This window comes from Cynocephalus volans, chromosome 5 (assembly GCF_027409185.1).
Source record: "Cynocephalus volans isolate mCynVol1 chromosome 5, mCynVol1.pri, whole genome shotgun sequence".
In the NCBI taxonomy this organism is placed as follows: domain Eukaryota; kingdom Metazoa; phylum Chordata; class Mammalia; order Dermoptera; family Cynocephalidae; genus Cynocephalus; species Cynocephalus volans.
The window spans coordinates 75,887,784-75,912,403 of record NC_084464.1 but is presented as its reverse complement, the minus strand read 5'-3'; the positions used below and the strand labels follow the sequence as shown (position 1 = coordinate 75,912,403).

The 24,620-nt window shown below is 37.4% G+C and overlaps 1 protein-coding gene across 1 annotated transcript in view; it reads right to left on the bottom strand.

Annotated features, from left to right (window-relative positions):
* COL19A1 (collagen type XIX alpha 1 chain) overlaps positions 1 to 24,620 on the bottom strand; it is a 354,677-nt gene that overhangs the window by 82,452 nt on the left and 247,605 nt on the right. The window contains exons 16-17 of the mRNA XM_063098322.1: positions 21,044 to 21,097; positions 2,632 to 2,673 (exon numbers count right to left, since the gene is read on the bottom strand). Coding sequence (XP_062954392.1) covers positions 2,632 to 2,673; positions 21,044 to 21,097 — 96 coding nt within the window. The remainder of the gene's footprint in view (positions 1 to 2,631; positions 2,674 to 21,043; positions 21,098 to 24,620) is intronic.

The window sequence follows — 24,620 nt, the reverse complement described above, 5'->3', positions numbered from 1 at the left end:
AGGGCAGGGATTATCATTTCTATACATGTAGACTGTCCCATGGGTGTGATGGCCTCCATTGCCACTTACTGTTAACACCAAGTCGTGTTGTTTGGTGGTTCCCTCTGTATCTTAGTGTTCTTGACACGTGATGTGGCTGCTAAACCAGGAATGATTTATATGTACACATTCCACTGCTATTTGTGCTTGTTCTGGTGCTTTGCTGTAGTGTTTGCTTTCACACGCTAGGCTGTTTTTGTAATTCTATTTTGCTGGTCTGTGCTTTGAAAAGTCATATATTACACAGCAATGGTAAATCATCTATGTGTTTAAATTATACTTCTGGTTATACCTTTTATTCAACAACACATATTGTCCCTTCTATGTCAAAATTACGGTGGGAGATGCAGAGATGAGCAAGACCAGGTGCTGAGGATGGTAACAGTTACTCCCCCAAAAAGCTAAACAAGGCCTCAGGAAAGGGAAAAAAGTTTGAGGTGGAGTGAATAGAAAAGAACACATATTTAATGAGGACTTAATATGTGCCAGATATTGTGCTTTGGGGTAAGTTTACCTCATTTGATTTTAATCCTCCGATCAACTCTTTGTGTAGATACAATTATACCCATTTTACAATGAAGTGACTTTTCCAAGCTGACCTAGCTGTTAATGCCACAACCACCTTTTGATCCCAAAGCCCATGTTTTTTCCACCAGTCAGTGGTTCTCAACCCTGGCTGCATGTTAGAATCATTTGACGCACTTTTAAATGATAGAGATATGGGCTCCGCCCCAAATCAGAGTCTCTGTGGTTGGAGCACAGGTGTTTTCTAAAAGCTCTCCAGATAATTCCAATGTGCAGTCCAGGTTCAGGACCACCGGGTTTCACCACAGCTGCAAGCAAAGATCTCTAAGAGCACCTTGAAGGAGCTTTAAATTTTTACTGCAGTGACCCATGAACAACATTATAATTTAAAAAATTAATGTATTGATTCAGAACACATATTAAGTGGCTGTATATAGGTAGATTTGATTTCACTCTTCCAGCCATTGCTATGCTTATGTTTTTCAGTTACTTTATGCACTGTTTATTGGCAGAGTTTTTTCCTGTTAGTGACACTTTTAAAAAGTCATTTCATATGTACATTTATATCAGATATTGAACCAAGTTCCCTGTAGACTCTTCTAGGTTATTTTTTTGGGTAAGAGGAAGGAATAGTTATGCCACTGGCTTTATTTAATTCCACTTAAGATTCTGAAGCAATTAGAAAAGATTTTGAGCAATAGAAAGGTTCTTAGAGTTTGAAATACACCTGTTTTTCAGAATCAAATTTCTTATCAGTGAGGTCTTAAGAATTCCTAAGTAACATATGTTTCCTAATGAACATAGGAAAACAGAAGCCAGCTGTTTTGTTTCAAGAAATGAATCATCATTTAAATACTTTAAAAGTGTCACAACTCTCTTCTTTGCTCAGCTGTTCTGTGTGACAAGATTTGTAGCTTTCTTTTCCCTTAGCCTGCATGTGTCCAGTAGTAATTGCTTAAAATGTAATGTGTTTGTTATGGTGGTGTATGGTTTCTGTAAGCTATTGGGTTGCAGAAAATAATGCCAATGTACCAGCAGTAAAATCTAAGGCACACAAATGACTTATCATTGCTATAATCAATTTTTGAGGGTCTGTTTCAGAATGTCAAGGTTTTATTTGTTTATTTTGCTGGAAATTTCATTTTCAATGGTCAATCTATAAGAAGCTCCTAGTTTCTGTTGAGACTATCTTTTAGCAATATTTTCTTGTGCCAGATGTATGATCTTTTGAATAGATTGGTTGCACTGATTTATAAGGCACAGAAGTCAAATTTTCTTGGATTTAAGGTCAAAATATCCTGCCCTCAATCAAGAGAATTTTTGCTGGGTGAATGAATGAAGGTAGCACTCACAAGCCACATTGCCTCAGAGTATTTTTTAACCTACTCATCTCTGTCTATCTATAGATTTAACGGGCATTTTTTTTCCTGACACTGGCACGTTCACACTGAATCCAAGGTCATCACCATATCAGAATCAAACAGGAATGGAAAATTTTTCTGAGTGGGCAAGTGAATCTGTCATCTTCACAGCTAATATAATTAAACCTGTGAATGATGACAGAATGCAATGGAAATTCATCAGCGTTTTAATTTCAAAACTGTTTTGAAATAATCATTTGGTTAAACCACTACTGTACATTGTAAAACCCCATCAAAAATGCTCCCATGACAGCTGATGTTTTGGTACTTAAGAAAACAAAAAATAGTGAGCCTGAGCCTGAGGCATTTTGCCAAAGGGGTCTTCAGATTGTTTTTGCCACCTACAATGATTTATAAATTATAAACGAAATCTTGTGTTCTAATTTCATTTCCTTTGTTACAGCTTTTCCCCCTTGATACGCTCCCAGCCAACTGCTACTCAGCAGTCCTTGCGGAGGAACCTCCTCTGCAGCAGATTCCAATCCTGCTGCCTCCATGGGAGGCAGGTGGAGGCTCCTGCCTGCTGCAAGCTGGAAAGCTCCCTAGGGACGCAACCCTACTACCACAGTGGGGCTGCTCCAACATGCCAATGTGTAAGTTTGTGTAAAACACTGGACCTTTTTATCCACTTTGAAAATTAGATTACCTTTTCTCCTTTTGGGCCACCGGTTCCATGTTCACTGTTTCCCTAGGTAAAAATAAAACAAATAAAAATACCAAAAAAAGTCCACTTACGTTCAATGCATTTCAGTCTTCAACAATACAAGTAGTCAGATGATAGTACTATAACAGCTTTTCATGGATACCATGTTGCTTTTGCATGTTAAATATTCCTGTTAAATATTCTGTTAAATAATGCCAACTTTGGAGACCCCCGCTATCTTCTCTGTGACTCCCCTCAGGAGGTCACTTCTGGAGAGAGAACACACCTCTGGGAGCAACATCATTACTCCAAAATCACACTTGGGAACCTCAACTGGTCCCTCCATGCAGCTTTCTCTGGTCACCTTCTCAAATCTTCTCTATTGTCCTCAGACCACTAATTCAGATTCCACTTCCCTGGGAAGATTACCTTGCCTGTTACCACACTGAAAAAAATACAAGTTCTCAGGCACCACTTCAAATTCCTGCCACTAAATTTACAAACCCACGTGCACACACACTTGGTTGTGGTCAACGAATTGTCCCTCCTCTTATCAGTGGCCATTTCCTCTGTAAGTCCGCTGAATCCTATGCCCTCTTCCTTCCTGGAAGATTTTCTTTCTTAACGTTACCTATGGCCATTAGGTGAAATTGGCCAATCTGGTAAAATTAAGTAAAATGTAGCTAAAATTGGCCAATTTCTTTAATACCTCTCTTTCTCTCTCTCTACCTATCTATTCTACATTCTTCATACTTAACACAAACAAAACACAGTTCCTTGGGCACACATTTTGCTTAAGCTATTCTCTCCTCACATTCATGGACAATTTTCTCAAAAGGGCAGCTAATGTTTTCTGTATCCACTGTCCAGGATGGCCTTAATGTTCCTGTCAGCTGCTTCTTCTTGACTCTAGGCCCTAACATCCCTTTTCTTACAGCATTTCCTTTAGAAAACTTGTACTGTATTTATAAGTTTTTTTCTACCCCTTTGTGACGTAAATCTTTTAAAAAGGTTTTTTTTTTTTTTTTTTTTTTTTTTTTTTTGTGCCAGTTTCAAGACCCAGGAAGTTCTTTTTCAAGGACCTACAGTCAACCCTTTGAAATGTAATCATCATACAGCACTGCCCCTATCTCCCAGCCTCTGTGGAAGAGTAGGAGCCCAGCTTCACTCAGCCTTGCTTGTGCCAAGTCATTAACCTTCTTCCTTGTTACAAAGATAAGAGAAAGTTTACATTTCTGTTGGGTAAAGCCAAATAGCCAACATAAATAGATTGTGTTCTCTCTTCCACTTTAGTACCTAAAAATTCTCCCACCCTTTGTTTCAGTGGAGTTGAGTTCTAAGTCTGGCCTCTCTTGCCTATGGCAATAGTCTTGAATAACGTGTCCCTTGCCTGTTTAACTTTGTCAGGTGCAATTTTTACTTTGACGCTACTCATTCATCTCCCATTTACTCTTAAGCTCACAGTGATTTGGCTTTGGCCCCAACCACTCCACTGACACGGCTCTGTAATGTCATTAATGATATCTTTGTTGCTTAGTTAGTCTAACGGACTCTTCATTAGTTGACTGGACTCTTCATTAATTGGCTTCTTGGCTGTGCTTGCCACTCTTTTGGCTTGGACGATGCCTCATTCTCCTGGTTTCTATCTCTCTGACCTCTCTTCTTCCTCCCTCATCTGTTAAAGGCTGGACTTCCTCAGAAGTCTGTCCAGCCTCTCTCCTCTTGTGACTCAACACTTTCCCCCAGGAATTCTTACTACTCCCGTGGCTTACGTATTATTTACAAATAGACAGACACATTTATATACGTGGAACACACCTCCTTTCTGAGTTTTAGACCCATTTATCTAATTTTCTACTTGATGTATTCATTTACAAATTCTAGAAGCAATTTATATTCAACAAGCTCAAAACTGAATTGAAAAAATACCACAAATACACACATATATGAGAGAAAATGATAAGAGAGTTACATCACATTGTTTTTTAAAAATGTTTTTGATTGAAACATATTAGATTGTATATATTTATGAGTTAGAGAGTTGTATTTCAATACATGTATACAATGTGTGTTCATCTACTTAGGGTAATTAGCTTGTTCATCGTTGCAAAACTCAATCATTTCTTTGTGATGTACACATTTGAGCTCCCCTCTTCTAGACATTTGGTCAGTTCAGGTTTTCTATTTCTTCTTGGTTCAGTCTTGGTAGATTGTGTGTGTCCAGAAACTTATCCATTTCTGTTCATAGTAGTCTTTAATGACTCTTTGTATTTCTGTGGAATCAGTTGTAATGTCTACATTTTCATTTCTGATTTTTGATATTCAGGTCTTTTCTCTTTTCTTGGTTATTCTAGCTAATGGTTTGTCAATTTTATCTTCTCCAAAAAGCAACTTTTTGTTTTATCAATCTTTTGTATCACTTTTTGGTCTCTATTTCATTTAGTTCTGCTCTGATCTTGATTATTTCTTTCTACCTACTAATGTTGGGGTTGATTTGTTCTTGCTTTTCTAGTTCCTCGAGGTGTAATTTTAGGTTGTTTATTTGGGATCTTCCAACTTTTTTGATGTAAGCACTTACTGCAATAATCTTCCTCTTAGTACTACTTTTGCAGTATCCCATTGTTTGGGTAAGTTGTACTTGCATTTTCACTTGTTTCAAGGAATTTTTTGATTTCCTTTTTTATTTCTTCTTTGACCCATTGGTAATTCAGGAGCATATTGTTTAGTTTCCCTGTATTTGTATAGTTTCCCAAGTTTTATTTTTTTTTAATTTCTAGTTTTATCCCATCATGCTCTGAAAATATACTTGATATGATCCCAATCTTTTAAAATTTGTTGATACTCAATTTGTGGCCTAACATATGGTCTATTACTGGAGAATGATCCATATTCTGGTAAGAATAATGTATATTCTGCAGTTGTTGGATGAAATGTTCTACAAATGTCTGTCAAGTCCATTTGGTCTAAAATGTTGTTTAAATCCAATATTTTTCTGCTAATTTTTTGTCTAAATGATCTGTCCAAAGCTGAAAGAGGCATTTTAAAGTCCCCAAGTATTATTGTGTTGAGGTCAATTTCTCCCTTTAGATCCAATAACAATTACTTTATATATCTGGGTGCTCTGATGTTGGGTGCATATATATGTATGGTTGTTATATCTTCTTGCTGCATTGATCCTTTTATCACTATATAATGTCCTTCTTTGTCTCTTTTTATAGTTCTTGGTTTAAAGTCTCTTTTATTTGATATAAGTGTGGCAATTCCTACTCGTTTTTGATTTCCAGCATCCCAGGGATGCAAGGTTGGTTCAACATATGCAAATCAATAAATGTGATACATCACATCAATGAAAGCAAAGACAAAAACTATATGATCATCTCTATAGTTACTGAAAAAGCATTTGACAAAATTCAACATTCATTCATGATAAAGACTCTCTACAACTTAGGTATAGATGGAAAGTATCTCAACACAATTAAAACCATATATTATAAGCTCACCGCCAATATCATCTTGAATGGGGAAAAGCTGAAATCTTTTTCCTTAAGAGCAGGAACTAGACAAGGATGCCCACTCTCACCACTCCTATTCAACATAGTGTTGGAAGTAGTAGCCAGAGCAATCAGAGAAGAGAAGGAAATAAAGGGCATCCAGATTGGAAAAGATGAAGTCAAATATCTTTTTCCCTTCTTTCACTATTAGTCTATGTGTGTCCTTAAAGGTGAAGTAAATTTCTTGCAGCCAGCATAGTTGGGTCTAGTTTTTTAATTCTTTCAGCCAGTCTATATCTTTTTAGTGGGGAATTTAATCCATTTATATTCGGGATTGTTATTGAAAGATATTGCCTTATTCCTGCCATTTATTAATTTTTTTAATGATTGTTTTATATTTCTTTCATTCCTTTTATTGTTTGTATTTGTCTTTTTTTTGTAGTAAGAAACATTTTCTTTCTCTTTCTCTTTTGCACATCTGTTCTACTAGTGGTTTTTATTCTTTCTCATATATTCATGATGATACTTATCACTCTTGATTCCAGATGTAGGACTCCCTTGAGGATTTCTTGTAGAGTCAGTCTTGTGGTGGTACATTCCCACAGTTTTTGTTTGTCTGGGAAAGATACTATTTCTTCTTCATTTCTAAAGGATAGCTTTAGCTTTGCTGGGTATAGTATTCTTGGTTGGCAGCTTTTTTCTTTAAGAACTTTGAATATATCATTCCATGCTCTCCTGGCTTGTAGACCAGTTTTTGTTGAGAAGTCTGCTGTTAGTCTGATGGGGATTCCCTTATAGGCAATTTGATGATTTTCTCTTGCTGTGCTTAGAATTCTTTCTTTGTCTTGATGTTTGACAATTTGGCTATAATGTGTCTTAGGGAGGTCCTTTTGGGGTTGAATCTTTTTGGGGATCTTTGAGCTTTTTGGATCTGAGCTTAAACATATCTACCTATCCCAATATTTGGGAAGTTTTTTGCTATTATTTCATTAAATAGGCTTTCAATGCATTTTTCTTTCTCCTCTCCTTCCAGTACATCCATAATATTGATGTTTGTGTGCTTAAGGTTGTCAGATAGATCTAGTAGGCTATCTCTTTTTTAAATTCTTTTTTCTTATTTTGGTCCAACTGGATAAATTCAAAAAGCTTGTCTTCTAGTTCAGAAATTCTTTCTTCTGCTTGTTCTAGCCCATTGCATAAGCTCTTAATCGTATTTTTTATTTCACTTAATAAATTCTTCAATTCTAGGATATCTGCTTAGTTCGTTTTTATAGTTTCTATCTCCCATCCAAGAAATAACCAGGCCCAACCTTTCTTAGCTTCTGAGATCAGATGACGTGGGCTGTGTTCAGAGTGGGATGACTTCATTGTGGTTTCTATTTCTTGCGACATGTAGTTTCCTTAAGATTGTTGTTTGGGGTTCTTCTCCAGGCATTTCACCAGTTTCCTGTTGTTTGGGATCTGGTATCAGAGAATTATCATCTTCTTTTGTGGGGAGTCATGTTTTCTTGTTTTTTCATGTTCCTCCTATCTCTGTGTTGATTTCTGGGCATCTGGTGGTGTAGTTGCTTCCTTTAATTTTTGGAGTGGCTTTTGAGAGAAGAGACTCTTACCAGTAGAAGCATTTTATATTGATAGTTGGGTTGGGTGTTGTAGTTTTGGTTCTGGGTGAGCACAGTGGTAAGTGCCAGTTCATTCTCCACTGGTGTGGACAGGCTTGCTGTGTCTGGTAGGCTCCTGGGTAAGGTGGGCATGGATCCAGCTGACTGGTGCAGGGGACTGGCACAGTCCTTGCTTTATGCCTGCTAGCGGTAAGGCGGCACTGAGTCAGGTGGAGCTCTGAGCTCCAAGGGGAAGGCAGGCATAAATCCAGGTGGCCATGTCTTCCCTGTACACTGTCCACTGGTGCAGGCCAGTCTGCTATGGCAGATGGGACTCTGAACTCCCTTGGTTCCTATTCCAAAATGGCAGCATCCAGTGGCAGCCTGGGATCATGGTGTGTGTGGGGGGACTCAGCATGTATTTCCCCTCTGGAAAAACACAGTCATGTGGGCTCCTAGTAGCTCCCCATTCTGTGCTCACTGTCCATGAGAGCCACATAGTTACTTTGCAGCCTGATTTGAAGGTGTCTGTGGCAGGAGGCTATCCATCCTGTCCCCCTCCCCCCTGCTTACTTTGTCCCAGCAGTGCAGGGTCTCTCCAGTCTGCATGCTGGTCTTGGTCGGGTCCTTTCCCTTTCTTTCTATATTGCTGCCTCAAGTTTTCAGATCTCGGGGTTTTCTTCACTGTTTTGCTGGATTCTGTTGTTTTCTCTTAGACACTCTACTGTACAGGTGACTATCTACTTGTTGCTTTGGACTTTATTTTGTGTGTTAGAATCAAGGGCTAGCTGCCTTTAGTCAGCCATCTTACCAAAACCAAAACCAAAACGAAAACAAAAAAACCTCACCACATTGTTAACATTGGTTTGCCCAGAAATGAGAGAATGATAATTAATTTTTCCTAATGTATCTCTGCAGTCTGTCTTATTAAAATGAGCAGTAATTCCATTTTACAATGGAAGAAAATCAAATAAAGAAAGAAAACTTGAGCTCTTTCTTCCTCTTCCATAGAACTCTTCCTTCTTCATCTGGGTGTCATTCTCAACACCACTCTCCTCCTCCTCATTCCTCATGTACAATCAGTCATCCAGTCTGGTTGACTCTATCTCCCCAAATCTCTTCTCTTCAGCAACCATCATGTGCTGCCAGAATTATTGCAGTAGCTCTCTGACTGGCCTTTGACAGTCCACTCTTGTTAATCTGACACATACACTCTCTACATAAGGTCAGAGAGATACCTTTATAAGACTTTCTGACCTGTCTTTCAAAACCTTAACATAGCCATCACATCCATGCATAACCAGGACTGATTCTTCTCTCCAGCATCATCTTGGCCACTCTTCTCTCTCAGAAGTTCCAGCTACAATGATCTTCTCTCAGCTCTTCAAATTGACCAACATCCTTCCCATCTCAGCCTCTAGATCACCACTCTTTGTCCTTACCTCTTTGTTTGGTCAGCAACTAATCATCCCTCATTGCTCAACTATTATAAAATGCCATTCATGGAAGCCTCCCCTGGGTATCCCCCACCGGTTCCCCTCTCATATCTTTTCACTGGACACTGTATTTTCCATCATAATCCTAAGATTTTTATTTTTGTGTTTGTTTAAAAATGTTTGCATCTCTTACACCAGAATGAAAACTCCACGAAGACCCAGAATTGAATCATCCATGTGTAGTACAGTACCTAATATACAGGAAGCATTCAATAGATATTTGTTGAGTAAATAGGCCAATAATTCTAAGTCATGTGGTTTCCCCATTAAAATTTTTTTTCTGATTAAAAATACATCTGTTGGTAGAACAACTAAAAAGTACAAAAACATTTAAACAACAAAAATACACAGAGATACCCATTCAAATCACTGTTGCTATAGTTTGATATTTTAAACATGCCTTCCATGTTATTTGTGCTAATTAGATAAAAAAATAAGTAGTTTATAATAGATGTTATTATTCGTCTTGTGATGGAAAGTCCCTCATTTTTCCTGCTTAATTTTGTTCTGAGATGTCTAAATTCAAAATAAAAAATTATACTTTCGAAATGCTGAGTTATGAATTATTATAACATATTTGAAAATGAGGTATGAAACTCAAGACACATACACACATATGTAAAGAATTAGCAGTTACAAAATGGTAGGTTGCTTGGATACAACCTGCACAAAGCAAATTTTAGAGATTTCCTGAAAACACTTGTCATTTGGGCATGATATCAACGTGTTCATAAACCACTAGCATCTCTCCTTTGCTAGGCTTATGCTAGGGTATTTATAGGGAAGCTGCAACATGCTTTGTTCTAAGATGTGACTTGCCCAGAGATGGTCTTTGGATTGGGAGGCCCCATACTCTTGGACTGCAGAGCAGAAAGGAACCCAAAGTGCCTCTAGTGACAGCATATTCCAGTGTAGCCCACTTCACTCTCCAACAACCTAGAAGGCATCAGAGGTGTTGTTGGGATGAAGAAATGCCTCTGCAACATCAAGTCATATTGTTCTATCAATTATCTTTCCTCTTCTAAAATCTTGATTTTCTCGTGGCTTTTACACCCAGAAAAGCAACAGGGCCATTTACTGCCTAGAGCACTATTTGTTTGCTTCACTCAATAGCTAAACCAGGAAATCCATAATCAAGGACCCTTAGTGCCCTCTGGTGCTGTTTCTACTTCTGGATTAACAGATCTCAAGGCAGATCTTGAACTTCAGGAGCATTTATTCATTGATATGAGAGTCTCCTTTCCACTTTCTCCAAGCTAATCGCTCCAGACAATTACTTGGCTTCACAGTCATTGTGTTTCTGGAACTGTGGTTTTGCTTCAGATGCTTCTAATTTTACTAGGTTATTGCAAATTGGTGCCATGTTAAGGGTTCTTGTAAGACTTCTGAATAAATACAATATTTGTATAATTTTGAATGTATTTATTAAAAATTCTTGGCGAAGTGGTGACGGTCATGTTATGGGGAGTGTTAATCTGCCTACCCATTTCAAGAATTCTGAGATGTCAGCCCTTATCCTTTGTTCTCTTGTGGGAAATGGTGAATGGAACTTTGAAACCTTTAGCCAGGCAGGTAGAAAGATCTGAGCTACTCTCGTCTTGGAGAAGGTATTCTCTGGAAAGAAGGGAATGTACTTGGACATGTATGGATTATAGGAGATGGCCATTTTTGTAGGACCCAAAGTGGGAAATATGAGAAATTCCCTGTGGCTCAACTGATAAAAAAACTGAGGACATGAACTCCCTCCCAGGACATGGGGTCATTAAAAATACCCCAGTTTAGCCCTTGGGTAACTTACTGCAATATCCTAGGTATGAGAGGACATAAAGTTCAAAAAGATCAGGTCAACTATTACGGGTTGAATGGTAACCCCCAACCCCATTCGTATGTTGAAGTCCTAATCCCCAGTGCTTCAGAATGTGAAGCAATAGGGTCACCGTAGATGTAATGAGTTAAGATGAGCCCAGACTGGAGGAGAGTGGGCTCCTAATCCAATACGACTGTGTCCTTATAAAAAGGGAAACATGGACACAGAGACTTGCACACAAGGAGAACGCCATGCAAAGATGGCCAAGAAAATACCAGAGGCTAGGGGAGAGGCCTGGGACACATCCTTCCCTGGCACCTTCAGAGAGAGCATGGACCTGCTGACACCATTTTCTCAGACTTCCATCCTCCAGAACTGTGAGGTGATAAATTTCTGTTGTTTATGCCACTCAGTTTGTGGCTTAAACAATATTTTATTGTGGCAGTCCTAGCAAGTTACAACATAATATGTGGCCTGAGAAGGCTGTGCTCACTTAAAAATGAGGCTTGAGGCTGACTCAATGTCCAACCTCTCAGGTGCTCTCAGGAAAACGTGTTACCAGCCCCAAGTGTGGTGGTCATGAAAGGGAGGGGAGCACCTCGGTGAGTTTCGGGGCTCTCTGTAATCAAGCCAAGACCCCAAAGTCAATATGTCTGTGCCTAAGTCCACCATGTTCCCCAAAGCCAGTAGATCCTGGGAACAGGAAGGAAGAGAGAGAAAATTAGGATTTCAAGTTTATTTCTAAATCTTCTGGGCCCAGACGGGCCCCTAGTGTCTCTAAGGAAGCCTTTGCTTTTTGTGCCATCTTTGGGTTTAACTCACTTCTTGGAAAGACCTTAAATATTTTGGACAAATGTTTTCTATCCTTTCTAGTCTGTGAATATTAAAATGAAATTATGACTTGGTACACAAAAAGAAAAATGATTAATTTGCTAGTAAATCGTTATTTTTTTTTTTTGGACCAACAATTTGGAGAAGTGAACATTAGAGTTGTTTGCTGGAAGGCACAGCATCAATTTCCAACAGCTGAGACTGAGTGAGGTGATGTGAGATAAAACGATGCATTTTCAAGGTGGATCTTTAAAAACAGTTTCAAATGTAAAACCTGCCAGTACTTGGCCTCCCCCATCTAGAATGTTGTTAAAGACTCTGGATCTGATGGCTTTGCAAGTTGACAGAGCCTATCAAATTTTTATTAAAATCCTCAGAGCTAGAGTTGTTGAAGGGCAGTTTGCTGGATCGTGAGCAGATTTTCCTTCAGGAGAAGAATATGCTCAGCATTGTTGCTTCTTTGCAAACAATCTTTCAGAATAGGAGCAGCTGTTCTACAAATTATTTTTGTGATGGAGAGGGAAATCTACCTTCTATTCTTCATATCCCCAAGTGGGCATGCAAAAATATACACAAATACACTTACATAATCTTTCTGACTTCACTTGTTAGTCTCTCTCTATTCCTCACTTCCTTTTCTTCTTCCTGGATCCTTTTTTGATTGTGCTATGAGGAGGAAGCGTTTCTTATGCCTGAGCTTCTTCCTCCGGGTGACATAAGGAAAATTGTATGGGAAAAGATGAAGTACTGTAAGGGGCCCAGAAAGCAAGTGAGGATTCCTGGGACGAGGAAATGAACCATGGGTTCTTTTTAGTTCAGGACAGGGAGGGAAGGGTACGAGCTGCCTGCTACTCCTCCTCCATGGGTAGCTGCTTCAGCAGAATCTAGGCTGCATGACTGTTGGAGCTGCTGCCATCCGAGAAGCTGAGGTCCAGGGCTCCAGTGTGGACTCACATAAATCAATGCCAATTTAAAAGGGAAGATTATTTTAACCTTGGAATGTCACTTTATGTATCTCAATACAGTCCTTTATTTAATCTACAAGAAATTTTCACCTAGGTCCCCCTTCTGTCTGTGTTCATTTGCTATAGCCAGACCATCAGGCATGCAACGAATTGCAAAATGAAAGAAACTCTGTATCCCAAAACAGATGGGGGCAAGCGGTGGGGACACTGCTAAGTGAAAACATGCATCTCATTCATCATGGCACATTTGGCCCTTTCCTTAGTGAAGAGGAGGTGGTTACAATACAGAAACATCGGTCAGTGTGGGGACTGGGAAGGTGGGCCCCACCTCCTCCATCCATCCTAGTGGGGCCTCAGTGTAAGAGATTTAACACATTCTCAGAAGGAAACAGAATAACGTGTTTGGTAAGTTATCTTCCGTTAATTCCCAGATGGGTCTGAAGTCTTATGCTAAATGGTTACAGTACATCATTTGGAAAAAAACCTACAGTCTCTCTTCTTTATCCAGTCCTGCTCCACCTCTAAAGTCACATTTAGAGCACATGTGGACTGAACTCTGGGAGCCTCAATTCTGTAATGGCAATAATGATAGCTGGGGTTCTTTTAGGGGAGTTAATAGCTAAGTTCAGAGTACTGGTTTGCTACCAGCAAGACTCCACTTGGCTGCTCTGGTCATTTCCCATTTCTTTTTCTTTTGAAATATTACCTTAAAATTTAAAAATTTACAGTCTTAACTTCAGACTGTAAAATATAAATGTTCCACATACCATCATTTAAAGGAAAATTGATTCATCAGCAAGATAAATTATATATAGAAATAGTGTTGGGAGACCTGAACAGAATTTAAAAGTTTTGTAAGGGATAGCAAATATTTAAGTAGCTGAGTAGCAACTTAGTAAGTTTTATTCCAAGTATGATAGTAATATAGTGAGTAATACAATGTATTCTTTAAGCTGACACTTTGACATCAGAGCCAACTTATTTTCATTATTTTGAAGCATTTATAATAAATTCTATTTTATAATGGTAGATGTCATTACATATGTCATTATATTGATTAAATCTGTACATGCTTCAGCCTACTTTTTTCTTCACTTGTGCCAAGCCACAATATTTTGAAAAAGATAATATTGATATATTAAAACTTTTTAATAAAGAATCATAAAATAAAAAGCCCCAGGCAGCCCTCCCACCACCCATGAAGAAGGCAGGGGTGAGAACCACCATGACTGGAAGGCCACCACCACAGCTTCTACCACTGCCAGGATGGCTTTTTGCCACGGTAGTAGCCAAGAGCACTGTGCAGGTGGCCTATTTCATATTCAACTGCATTATCACAGGGAGAGTCAACAGAGGAGCCTGGAAAAAGAGGAGGAAGTCTTTCTCCTCAAAGTCCACCCTAGAGTAATAGAAGAAGCAACAGATCTACCAGATGACCAGAAACCAATGTAGAGATACTAGAAATACAAAAAACCAAGAAAATATGACACCATCAAAGGAATATTGTATTTATTAAGAACCAGATCCTACAATACAGGACCCTACAGAACACTTGAAGTGACTGAAAAGGAATTCTGAGTAACAATCTTAAGGAAACTCAATAAGATAAGAGAAGTCTGTTAGACAATACAAAGAAATGAGAAAAAATATCCAGGATGTGGAAGATGAAATTTACAAAGAGATCAATACCTTAGAAACAAATGTAGCAGAACTCCTAGAACTGAACGATTCACTCAATGTAATAAAAATCACTATTGAGAGCTTAAGCAGCAGGTTAGACCAAGCAGGAGGAAGAATATCTGATCACAAAGACAGTCTTTATGAAATAATCCAGGTGGACAAAAAAAAAAATAATAAAATAAAAATAAAAAGGAAAAAAGAATTTAAAAAAATGAATAAAGTCTAAGAGAGATAGCAGATAACCTTACCTTAAGTGCACAAACATCTGAATCATAGATGTGCCACAAGGGGAGGAGAAAGGTAAAGGCACTGAAAGTCTATTCAATGAAATAATAATAGACAACTTCCCAGGTACAGGGAGAGACATGGACCTTCAGATCAGGAGGCTCAAAGATCCCCAAATAGATTCAACCCAAAAAGATCCTCTCTGAGTCACATTATATGCAGGCTGGCAGAGTTCAAAGACAAAGAGAGAATCCTAAAAGCAGCAAGAGAAAAGCATCAAGTCATTTACAAGGGAACCCCCTTCAGACTAACAACAGACTTCTCAAATGAAACTCTACAGGAGAGAAGAAAATGGGATGCCATATTCAAAATACTAAAAGAAAAAACCTGCCAGACAAGAATACTATACCCAGCAAGGCTATCCTTCAGAAGTGAGGAAGAAATAGTGTATTTCCCAGACAAACAAAAACTACAGGAGCTCATCACCACATGACCAACCCTGCAAGAAATCCTCAAGGAGTCCTTCATCTAATCTGAAAAACAATAATGACTACCACGAATACACAAGAACAAAACCCACTGGTAAAACACAAATGCAAACAAGAAAGAAAAAAGAAAATATTATTACTACCTCAAAAAAACAACAAACATTGAAGATGAACAATGAAAGCAGAAGAAAAGAACAAAAGATATTCAAAACATCTAAACAAAAAGCAATAAAATGGCAGGAGTAAGACAATACCTCTCAATAACAGCTCTAAATGTAAATCGATCAAACTCCTCTCTCAAAAGACACAGACTGTTGGATTGGGTTAAAAAGCTAAACCCAACTATATTCTTTCTTCAAGAGACACCCCTCACCTGTAAAGATGCACATGTATTAATAGTGAAGGGATGGAAAAAAATATATCATGCAAATGGAAACCAAAAATGAGTAGGAGTAGCTATTCTTATATCAGATAAAAGAGAGTTTAAACCAAAAACTATAAAAAGAGACAAAGAAGGCCACTGTATAATGATAAAGAGTTCTATATAGCAAGAAGACATAACAATCATAAATAAATATACATGCAACCAGCACTAGAGCACTCAGATATATAGCACAAACGCTATTAGACCTAAAGAAAGAGACTCCAATATGATAATGGTGGGGGACCTGAATACCCCTCTCTCAGCACTGGACAGATCACCCAGGCAAAAAATCATCGGAGAAACACAGGATTTTAAACTACACTTTAGACCAATTGGACCTGGGAGATATCTAAAGAACATTTCATCCAACAACTACAGAATATACATCCTTCTCATCAGCATATAGAACATTCTTCAGGATAGGCCACGTGTTAGGTCACAAATCAAGTCTCAACAAATTTTAAGAAATCAAAATCATTTCAAGCATCTTTTCAGACCACAACAGATTAAAATCAGAAATTAATAACAAGTGAACTCAGGATACTATACAAATGGATATTAAACAATAGGCACCTGAATGAGTGGGTCTGAGAAGAAATTAAACATGAAATCAAAAAATTTCTTGAAACCAACAAAAATAAAGACACATAATATCAAAACCTGTGGGATATTGCAAAAGGAGAACTAAGAGGGAATTTTATTGTAATTAATGCTGACATAAAAAAATAGAAAGATTTCAAATAAACAATTTAATGCTATACCTCAAGGAACTAGAAAAACAAGAACAATCCAATTCCTATGTAGTAGTAGACAGAAAGAGTTAATTAAGATCAGAGCTGAACTAAATGATACAGAGATCCTCCAGAAGATACAAAAGTTTGAAACAGAAAAAAATTTAAACAAAAAATTGGTTTTCGTGAGAAGATAAACAAAATAGACAAACCGTTAGCTAGATTAACCAAAAAAAAAAAAAAAAAAAAAAAAGAAAGAAGACCCAAATAACAAAATCAAAAATGAGAAAGAGATTACAACCAATACCACAGAAATACAAAGAATCATTAGAGGCTACTACAAATAGCCTGTATAGGACTATATACCAACAATTTTGAAAACTTAGAGAAAATGGATAAATTTATGGACACATACAAACTACTAAGAGTGAATCAAGAAGAAATAGAAAGCCTGAACAGACCAATAACAAGCAATGAAATTGAAGTAGTTATCAGCAGTCTCCCAACAAAGAAAAGTCCAGGACTGGATGGCTTTACTGCTGAATTCTATGAAACCTTTAAAGAGGAATTAATGCCATTCTCTTCAAACTGTTCCAAAACATTGAAACAGAGGACACTCTCTCAAACTCATTCTTTAAGGCCAGCATCACCTTGAAACCAAATCCAGACAAGGATACAATAAAAAGTAGAAAACTACAGGCCAAAGCTCTGATGAAGGTTGTCGCAAAAATCCTCAACAAAATACTAGCAATGAGAATACAGCAACACATCAGAAAAATTATATTCCATGATCAGTTGGGATTCATCCCAGGAAGACAAGGATGGTTCAGCATGTGCAAGTCAATAAATGTGATAAACCACATCAACAAAATCAAGAACAAAACTGTATGATTATCTCAATAGATGCAGAAAAAGCATTTGACAAAATTTAACATCCCTTCATGACAAAGGCTCCCAGCAAATAGAAGGAAAGTATCTTGACACAATAAAAGCCATATATAAAAAACACACTACCAATATCTTCCTGAATGGGGAAAAGCTAAAAGCTTTTCCCTTAATAAAAGGAACAAGACAAGAATGCCCACTATCACCACTCCTATTTAACACAGTGTTAGAAGTACTTTCCAGAGCACAGACAGGAGAAAAAAAAAATAAAGGGCATCCAGATTGGAAAAGACAAAGTCAAACTGTCCCTGTTTGCAGATGACATGATTCTACATATAGAAAAACCTAAAAATGCTACTAAAAAAACTCTTAGAGCTGTTGCAGGATACAAATCAACCCCCCCACCAAATCAGTAGTGTTTTTGTTCTCCAACAACAAATTAGCAGAAAAAGAAATCAAGAAAGTAAGCACATTTACAATAGTCACCAAAAAAAATGAAGTACCTAGGAATCAATTTAATCAAAAAGGTGAAAGATCTCTACAAAGAGAACTACAAATCACTGCCCAAAGAAATTAAAGAAGACACAAAAAGGTGGAAAGACATTCCATGCTCTTGGACTGGAAGAATAAACATTGTGAAAGTGTCCATACTATCCAAAGCAATCTACAGATTCAATGCAATCCCCATCAAAATACCACTGACATTCTTCACAGAAATAGAAACAAAATCCTAACATTCATATGGAACAATAAAAGACCCTGGATAGCCAGTGCAATCCTGGCCCAAAAGATAAAATAATATAAAATAAAGCTGGAGGCACAATACTACCTGACTTCAAATTATGCTACAAAACCATAGTAACTAAAACAGCATGGAACTGTCATAAAAACAGACACTTGGACCAATTGGACCAGAAAGAGAACTCAGAAATCAACCCACATACTTACGGCTAACTAATATTTGACAAGGGCAACATGAGTATACATTGGGGAAAAGACTGCCTCTTCAACAAGTGCTGATGGGAAAATCAGACATCTGTATGCAGAAGAATGAAACTAGAGCTGAACCTCTCATCATATACCAAAATCAACTCAAAATGGATTAAAAACTTAAGTATAAGATCTGAAATTATAAAACTACTAAAGGAAGACATAGGGAAAACACTTCAGGAAGTATGACTGGGAAAGACTTTATGAATAAGACCAGAAAATACAAGCAACAAAAGTAAAAAATAAATAAATGGAATTATATCAAACTAAAAGCTTCTGCACAGCAAAGAAAACAATCAACAGAGTGAAAAGACAACCTATAGAACAGCAGAAAATATTTGCAAACTATACATCTGATAAAGGATTAATATCCAGAATATACAAGGAAATCAAATAACTTCATAATAAAAAAACAAATAACCCAATTAAAAAATGGGCAAAGGAGCTGAACAGACATTTTTTGAAGGAAGACATAAAAATAGCCAACAGGTACTTGAAAAAATGTTCAACATCACTAATCATCACAGAAATGCAAATTAAAACCACACTGAGCTATCATCTCATCCTAGTTAAACTGGCTATAATACAAAAGACAGAAAATAACAAATGCTGGAAAGGACGTGGAGAAAGGGGAACTCTTCCACACTGTTGGTGGGACTGTAAATTAGTACAGCCACTCTGGAAAATAGTATGGAGATCTCTCAGACAACTACAGATAGAACTACCATATGATCCAGCAATCCTACTGCTGGATATATACCCAAAGGAAGGGAAGTCATCATGTCGAAGGGATACATGCACTCCCACGTTCATTGCAATTCTATTTACAATAGCCAAGATATGGAACTAACCTAAATGCACATCGATGGATGACTGGATAAGTAAAATGTGGTATATATACACAATGGAATGCTACTCAGCCATAAAAAAGACTGAAATCCTGTCATTCACAGCAACATGAATGAGCTTGGAAAAAATTATATTAAGTGAAATGAGCCAGGAACAGAGGGAAAAATCCCACATCTCACTCATAAGTGGGAGCTAAGAGAAAAAGAAGGAAGGAAAGAAAGACCACAGTGGTGCATTGGACATTAAGAGGGAGAGAACAAACCTAGAGTTGCTGTGGGTAGGTGGGGGGTTGAGTGTGAGGGGTGTTAGAGAGAGGTTTGGTGGGGGCATGAGGAATAATTGCAATTTGAGGTGGTAGGCATGCTGATAATATCGATCCGATTATCACATCTTGGGCACAGGTGCTGATGGTCAGCTCTGTGTCCCATGAATATGCATAATCAATAATAAAATAAAATAAATTGCAAAGCTACAGTAATTTAAAAAGTATGGTACTGGCATAAAAATAGACATGTAGCTCAAAAGAACAGAATACAGAGCCCAGAAATAAATCCACGTGTGCACACATGATCTTAGGCAATGGTACCAAGAATACACAACAGAGAAAGGACAATCTCTTCAATAAATGATGTTAAAATAAACTAATTTTTATATGCAAAAGAACAAAAGTAGACCCTTATTGTACACCATGTGCAAAAGCAGCTCAAAATGTATTAGAGACTTACACATATGCAAAAGAACAAAAGTAGACCCTTATTGTACACCAGGTGCAAAAGCAACTCAAAATGTATTAAAGACTTACACATAAGACAAAAAGGAATCATAAAATATATCCCAAACGTTCTTCCTAATATAATACTCTCTGGAAAATCTAAATAATTTTAAGATAGGATAACTATCTTAAATTTATAAAGTATAACAAACTTTCTACTTTTTTATTTTATTTTATTTCCCACTCTTTCGATTTTAAATTTATCAAACCACATTATGTAGGTCTGTATGTTGACCTTAATTTGATAAAAAATATTGGGATTTTTTAATTTAATTAGCTTATCATTTAACAAATATTTTTTGAGCACTTGCTATCTTCAAGGCCTGTGTTCGCACATTGCTCTATTTGGGATTTCAAAACAGAGAGGAATTTATAGGAAGGGAAATTAAGAATACAGGAAAGACATATAGGGGAGTGTCTTTATTTCTTTTCTGTGTAGTGGTGCAATTACTCATCAATAAGGTATCAATGATAAGCTATTATGTATACAGGGGACCCTAATCAGTGGACAGGATGCCTCATACAGAGTAATCAGACCCCCAGTATTTGTTATGGAATGATAAATCAATCAGTGATCTCATTTAGAACTTCGTGTCTTACTTGGTTGCCAAAACCCATCCTTACACTGTTGTGCTTCCTGGTAGAGTCAGGAGCAAAACTGTCTTGCCTTTGCCACTCAGATACTTCTATGTCAGCATTCCACCTATTCCAGTTAAAACCTGGGGAAGTTAAAAGTGGCTCCTGCCCAAAAGTGGCGATTTCTCATTCTTGACCTGGGTATGTAAATATTTGAGATTTTGGTGCAGCAACTATTAGTTTTGATAAGGAACCTATCACATGTGCTACCCAGAGCTTCAAGGCAGCAAATTATTTCTTCCTTCACTCAGAGAAACCGTATGACATTATCAATGGTGTAAAACAATTTTTTTGCATTAGAAAATTCTGAACTAAACTTTTTTAAAAAAAATTTATAAAGATAAAATTCTGGGTTCGTAAAAAGATGCTGACCAAACTACTATTTTTTTTTGTTTTTGAAAATAGTGTTCAGTATGGGAAGATGTTAATAAGTACATATGATCATGTATAAAAATCTAAGCAGTTAAAAATTACGTTTATTTTTTTCAAAAATAAAATCATGTAAAATCTCTATGTATATAAGATGTGAAAAAAGAATCCATACCTTGTTATAATATCCACCAAGAGTCTGTTGTATTCCTTGTATTCCAGGAGGTCCCTGTATCAGAAACAAATCAAAGACAAACAAACATTTACCAAAACTATGTGTATTTAAATAACATATCTAAGAGCTCTAGAAATCACATAGTTAAGAAAAAGAGTCTGTTTAGTTAAATATTCTAATTAATAGAGAATTATATGAAAGCTAACTTATTATCAGGTTCCTCAAGGTATTTCTAGGTTAAATCCCACATGAATCCAAAGAGAGTTCCTATGTGAGAACATGGAACATTTTACCAGAAGGTCAACCATCAGTATATTCTTTATTAAAAGGAATTATACCCATCAGTCTCCCTCAGGGAAGAAGTTGTAGCTTCAGTTTATTTTTGGCAATTCTCACAAAGTTTTGATTAATGTATTACAGAAATATGTTGCCCCCACATGTTGTTAACTTAGAAAATATGGTGAAATATATTTTTTTTCTATTGCTTTACTCTTTTGAATTAGTTTTATAAAAATGGGTTGCACATGGACTTTGGGGTCAGAAAAAGATGCCTGCTCTGAAACCCCAGATTTAAGACAGGACGTTTGAACACTGGAAGCTTTCAGTCGACCTGGAAATATTCAATAAACACTATGTTAACGTCGGCGTGGACAGGAAAGAAGTAACGATATTTGTCTCATCCCTAAAGCTTCTAGGAATAGAGGAAGAGTTTTCCAAGGCTTTCAGGCATTACATTTTGGGAAGAGAGCCATAGGAAAATACAAAGCTTAGCATTTTTTAGATGAAGTAGTTCAAGCCAAGATAGATTCAGCTATCTCAGAAGGGAAACTGCAAATTTCATGCAGACCTCGAAAGCTAGCAAGAGAGAAAATATTATAGAGGCAAAGTTCTTAACATTTTATCTCAGAAGAAAAGAGACAGAAAGAGGATGATGGAGCAAATCAAACAACACTGTTATAGAAAGATCATTTGTTAAAAAGGAATGAAAGGTTTGAAAAGTGCAGAAAAATTTTAAGGAACAATTGACAGCTGCACTCACTGATAGAGGCAACATTTTAGGTATGTAGAAAAAATTAACATTGGTTAACACTTATGCCAGTGTTTCTTATGCACAGCTTGTGACTAAAGATCTCTTGTAATATGAAACCTTTGCATTGTGCCACTAAACATAAAGGATGCAAGGATGTGGTGATGGATGCTTGGAAGCAGGCTGGTGTAAGTCTTGAGGGAATAATGGGACCCACGAGTAATGGAGCTAACTATGACTGGAAAGACAAACGATGCTGTTACCTTGCTGAAATAAAAACAGAGCTAATGTCAGAAAAGCATTCTCATGGCATTGTATATTTTTCATGTTATTTTTCCATAGGCCAGCTTTGTGTAAAGTATTCTATGTTGGTTAGATGAAATAACAAAGAAAGCAATCATTGAGTTGGGGGTTGTTGCACAAAGTTTCTAGCCAAGAACTTACAAGTTAAGAACTCAGTCTTGAAACTCAGGAGACCTGAGATTTCTTACATATTAATCTTTCTTCAGATAAATAATGAGGCAAGGAGGGATTTTAAACACCATATGTAGCAGCATCAATAGGTGGTTTAGGGGTATCACACAGCAGGCATCCAGTGAACGTATGTTAATGATAAGCAAATTAGATCAAAAAACAGTGATGGGGTGGGTGAATTTAGCTTCATACACAATCATTCTAGTTCAAAGTGAAAGTCTTAATTATTAGGGCTCCCAAATACAGCAGAACAGTTAATAATACAGTCCCTCAAATACAGCAGAAGAATCAAATAATAATAGGAAATATTTATGTAATGCTTATTGTGTTGTGTGCCAGGCATCATAGCAGGGGTTTTTATATGGATGAACTAACTTAGTTCCTATAATTACACCATGAGGAAACATCATTATTTCTGGTTCTAAGGTAAAGAAAGTGAGGGTTGGAAACTGTTAACTGGCCAAAAGTCACATTACTGGTAAGCGGCAGGGCAAATATTTAACATCAGCATGGGATCCCAAGTCAGCTCTCATCTACTCTCCTCTACTATCTTAACTTAAAGGCAGACTCAGCCTCAAATCACTTCTGCAGTAATTTTTTGTCATGGTGATGTGCATGCCCTAGAGAACACTGAGTGATTACTCTTCCGTGTTGCACTCTCCATATTGAAATTGAAAAAAAAAAAATCAACAAAACTTATACTTAGCACTTCTTGTGAGCCAGCACTGCGTTTGGTGCAAAAAGGGAGGAAATAGAAACTTTGCCTTTTGAAATGTAGTCCTTCCGCGTAGCCAGAGAGGCCTCTGCATCTATTCCTCGCATCTCCCATCTATCTTCACACATTCTCACAACCTATGATAGGGATAGTATGCCTGAATATTCCAAAACATTCCTCCCGATCCACAATGATCCACAACTGAACTCAAAATGCATCTATGTTGGTAGGGGTTGGGAGAGCAGGTGGTCAAGGGGTATAAGAAGTGAGAGGCCCTCAAAGCAGCTCTGGAAGGCAGTAAGGAAAAAACAACAGGAAAACAGTCAGTGTGGTAGGGGTTGCATGGCACAGAACAGGTAGCAGTGCAGATGAGAATAGTAAAAACAATAGGATGGCGATAATTTTTAAAGAATTGGGTGAGAATTGGGTCTGACCCTTTACAAACTGGTTATCTGCCTACAGAGTATAGCTATATTCCATAAACACAGAATATATAACTCATTCGGAATACTGGTCTTGCTGTTGACCATACCATTGGGATGGGGTGGGAGTATGTGGGTGGTTCAGAACAGCTGCTTCCTCTAAAGACAATGGCAAGAGCACAATATTATTCAGATACTCACAAGATTAATAAACCAATTAAAGTTCTACATTTTCATATGTTCTGTTTTTGCCGTAAAAAGCAGTGCTCCAAATGGATTTGATCTGAAGTTTTAGGCTCTACCACTTAATCTGATGATGAGCATTTATGACATTTTCTTTCTTACTCTTTTAGTCACTGGGATACTTTGGGTATCACAAGTCCAAGTTTAATGTCACAGAGATTTACAGTTAACAGCCTACCCTGCAGGCAATGCGTTAAGCAAATTCTCCCAGAGAGTTGAAGAACCTGCAGAGGCTGAAAGGAGACACCAGTATAGAGATCTGCAGTAAGTGCAGCAATGACTCACTTGTTTGTTCTCAATCTGTCAGAAAGAAACAACCTCAATCAAAGCAGGGGATGGTGGCCATAGATAAACTCTATGCATAGAGAGCAACTCTATTTATGATTAGAAAAACAATATAGACCTTGGAGTCTAAGAATTGGTGGCAGTCGCATAGCCACATTCCCAAGAAATGTGCTGTTTTTCTATCGTCTGTTCTGGTATGAAACATGGCTGGAGAAGATCCAAGAAGTTATTTGTTTCCAAGTTTAGCAACAGCTGTCAGTCTGGTAGACTATCAATCAACTCTGAGGAAGGAAAAGTTAGACTTGTGGTAAGTGACAGGTCTCCTGGCATCACACGGTGTTAGTAGATACTTCAAAGGCACTTGAGAAGTCACTTTCTCTGAGGTTTGAATTTACAAGAACCCATCAAGAA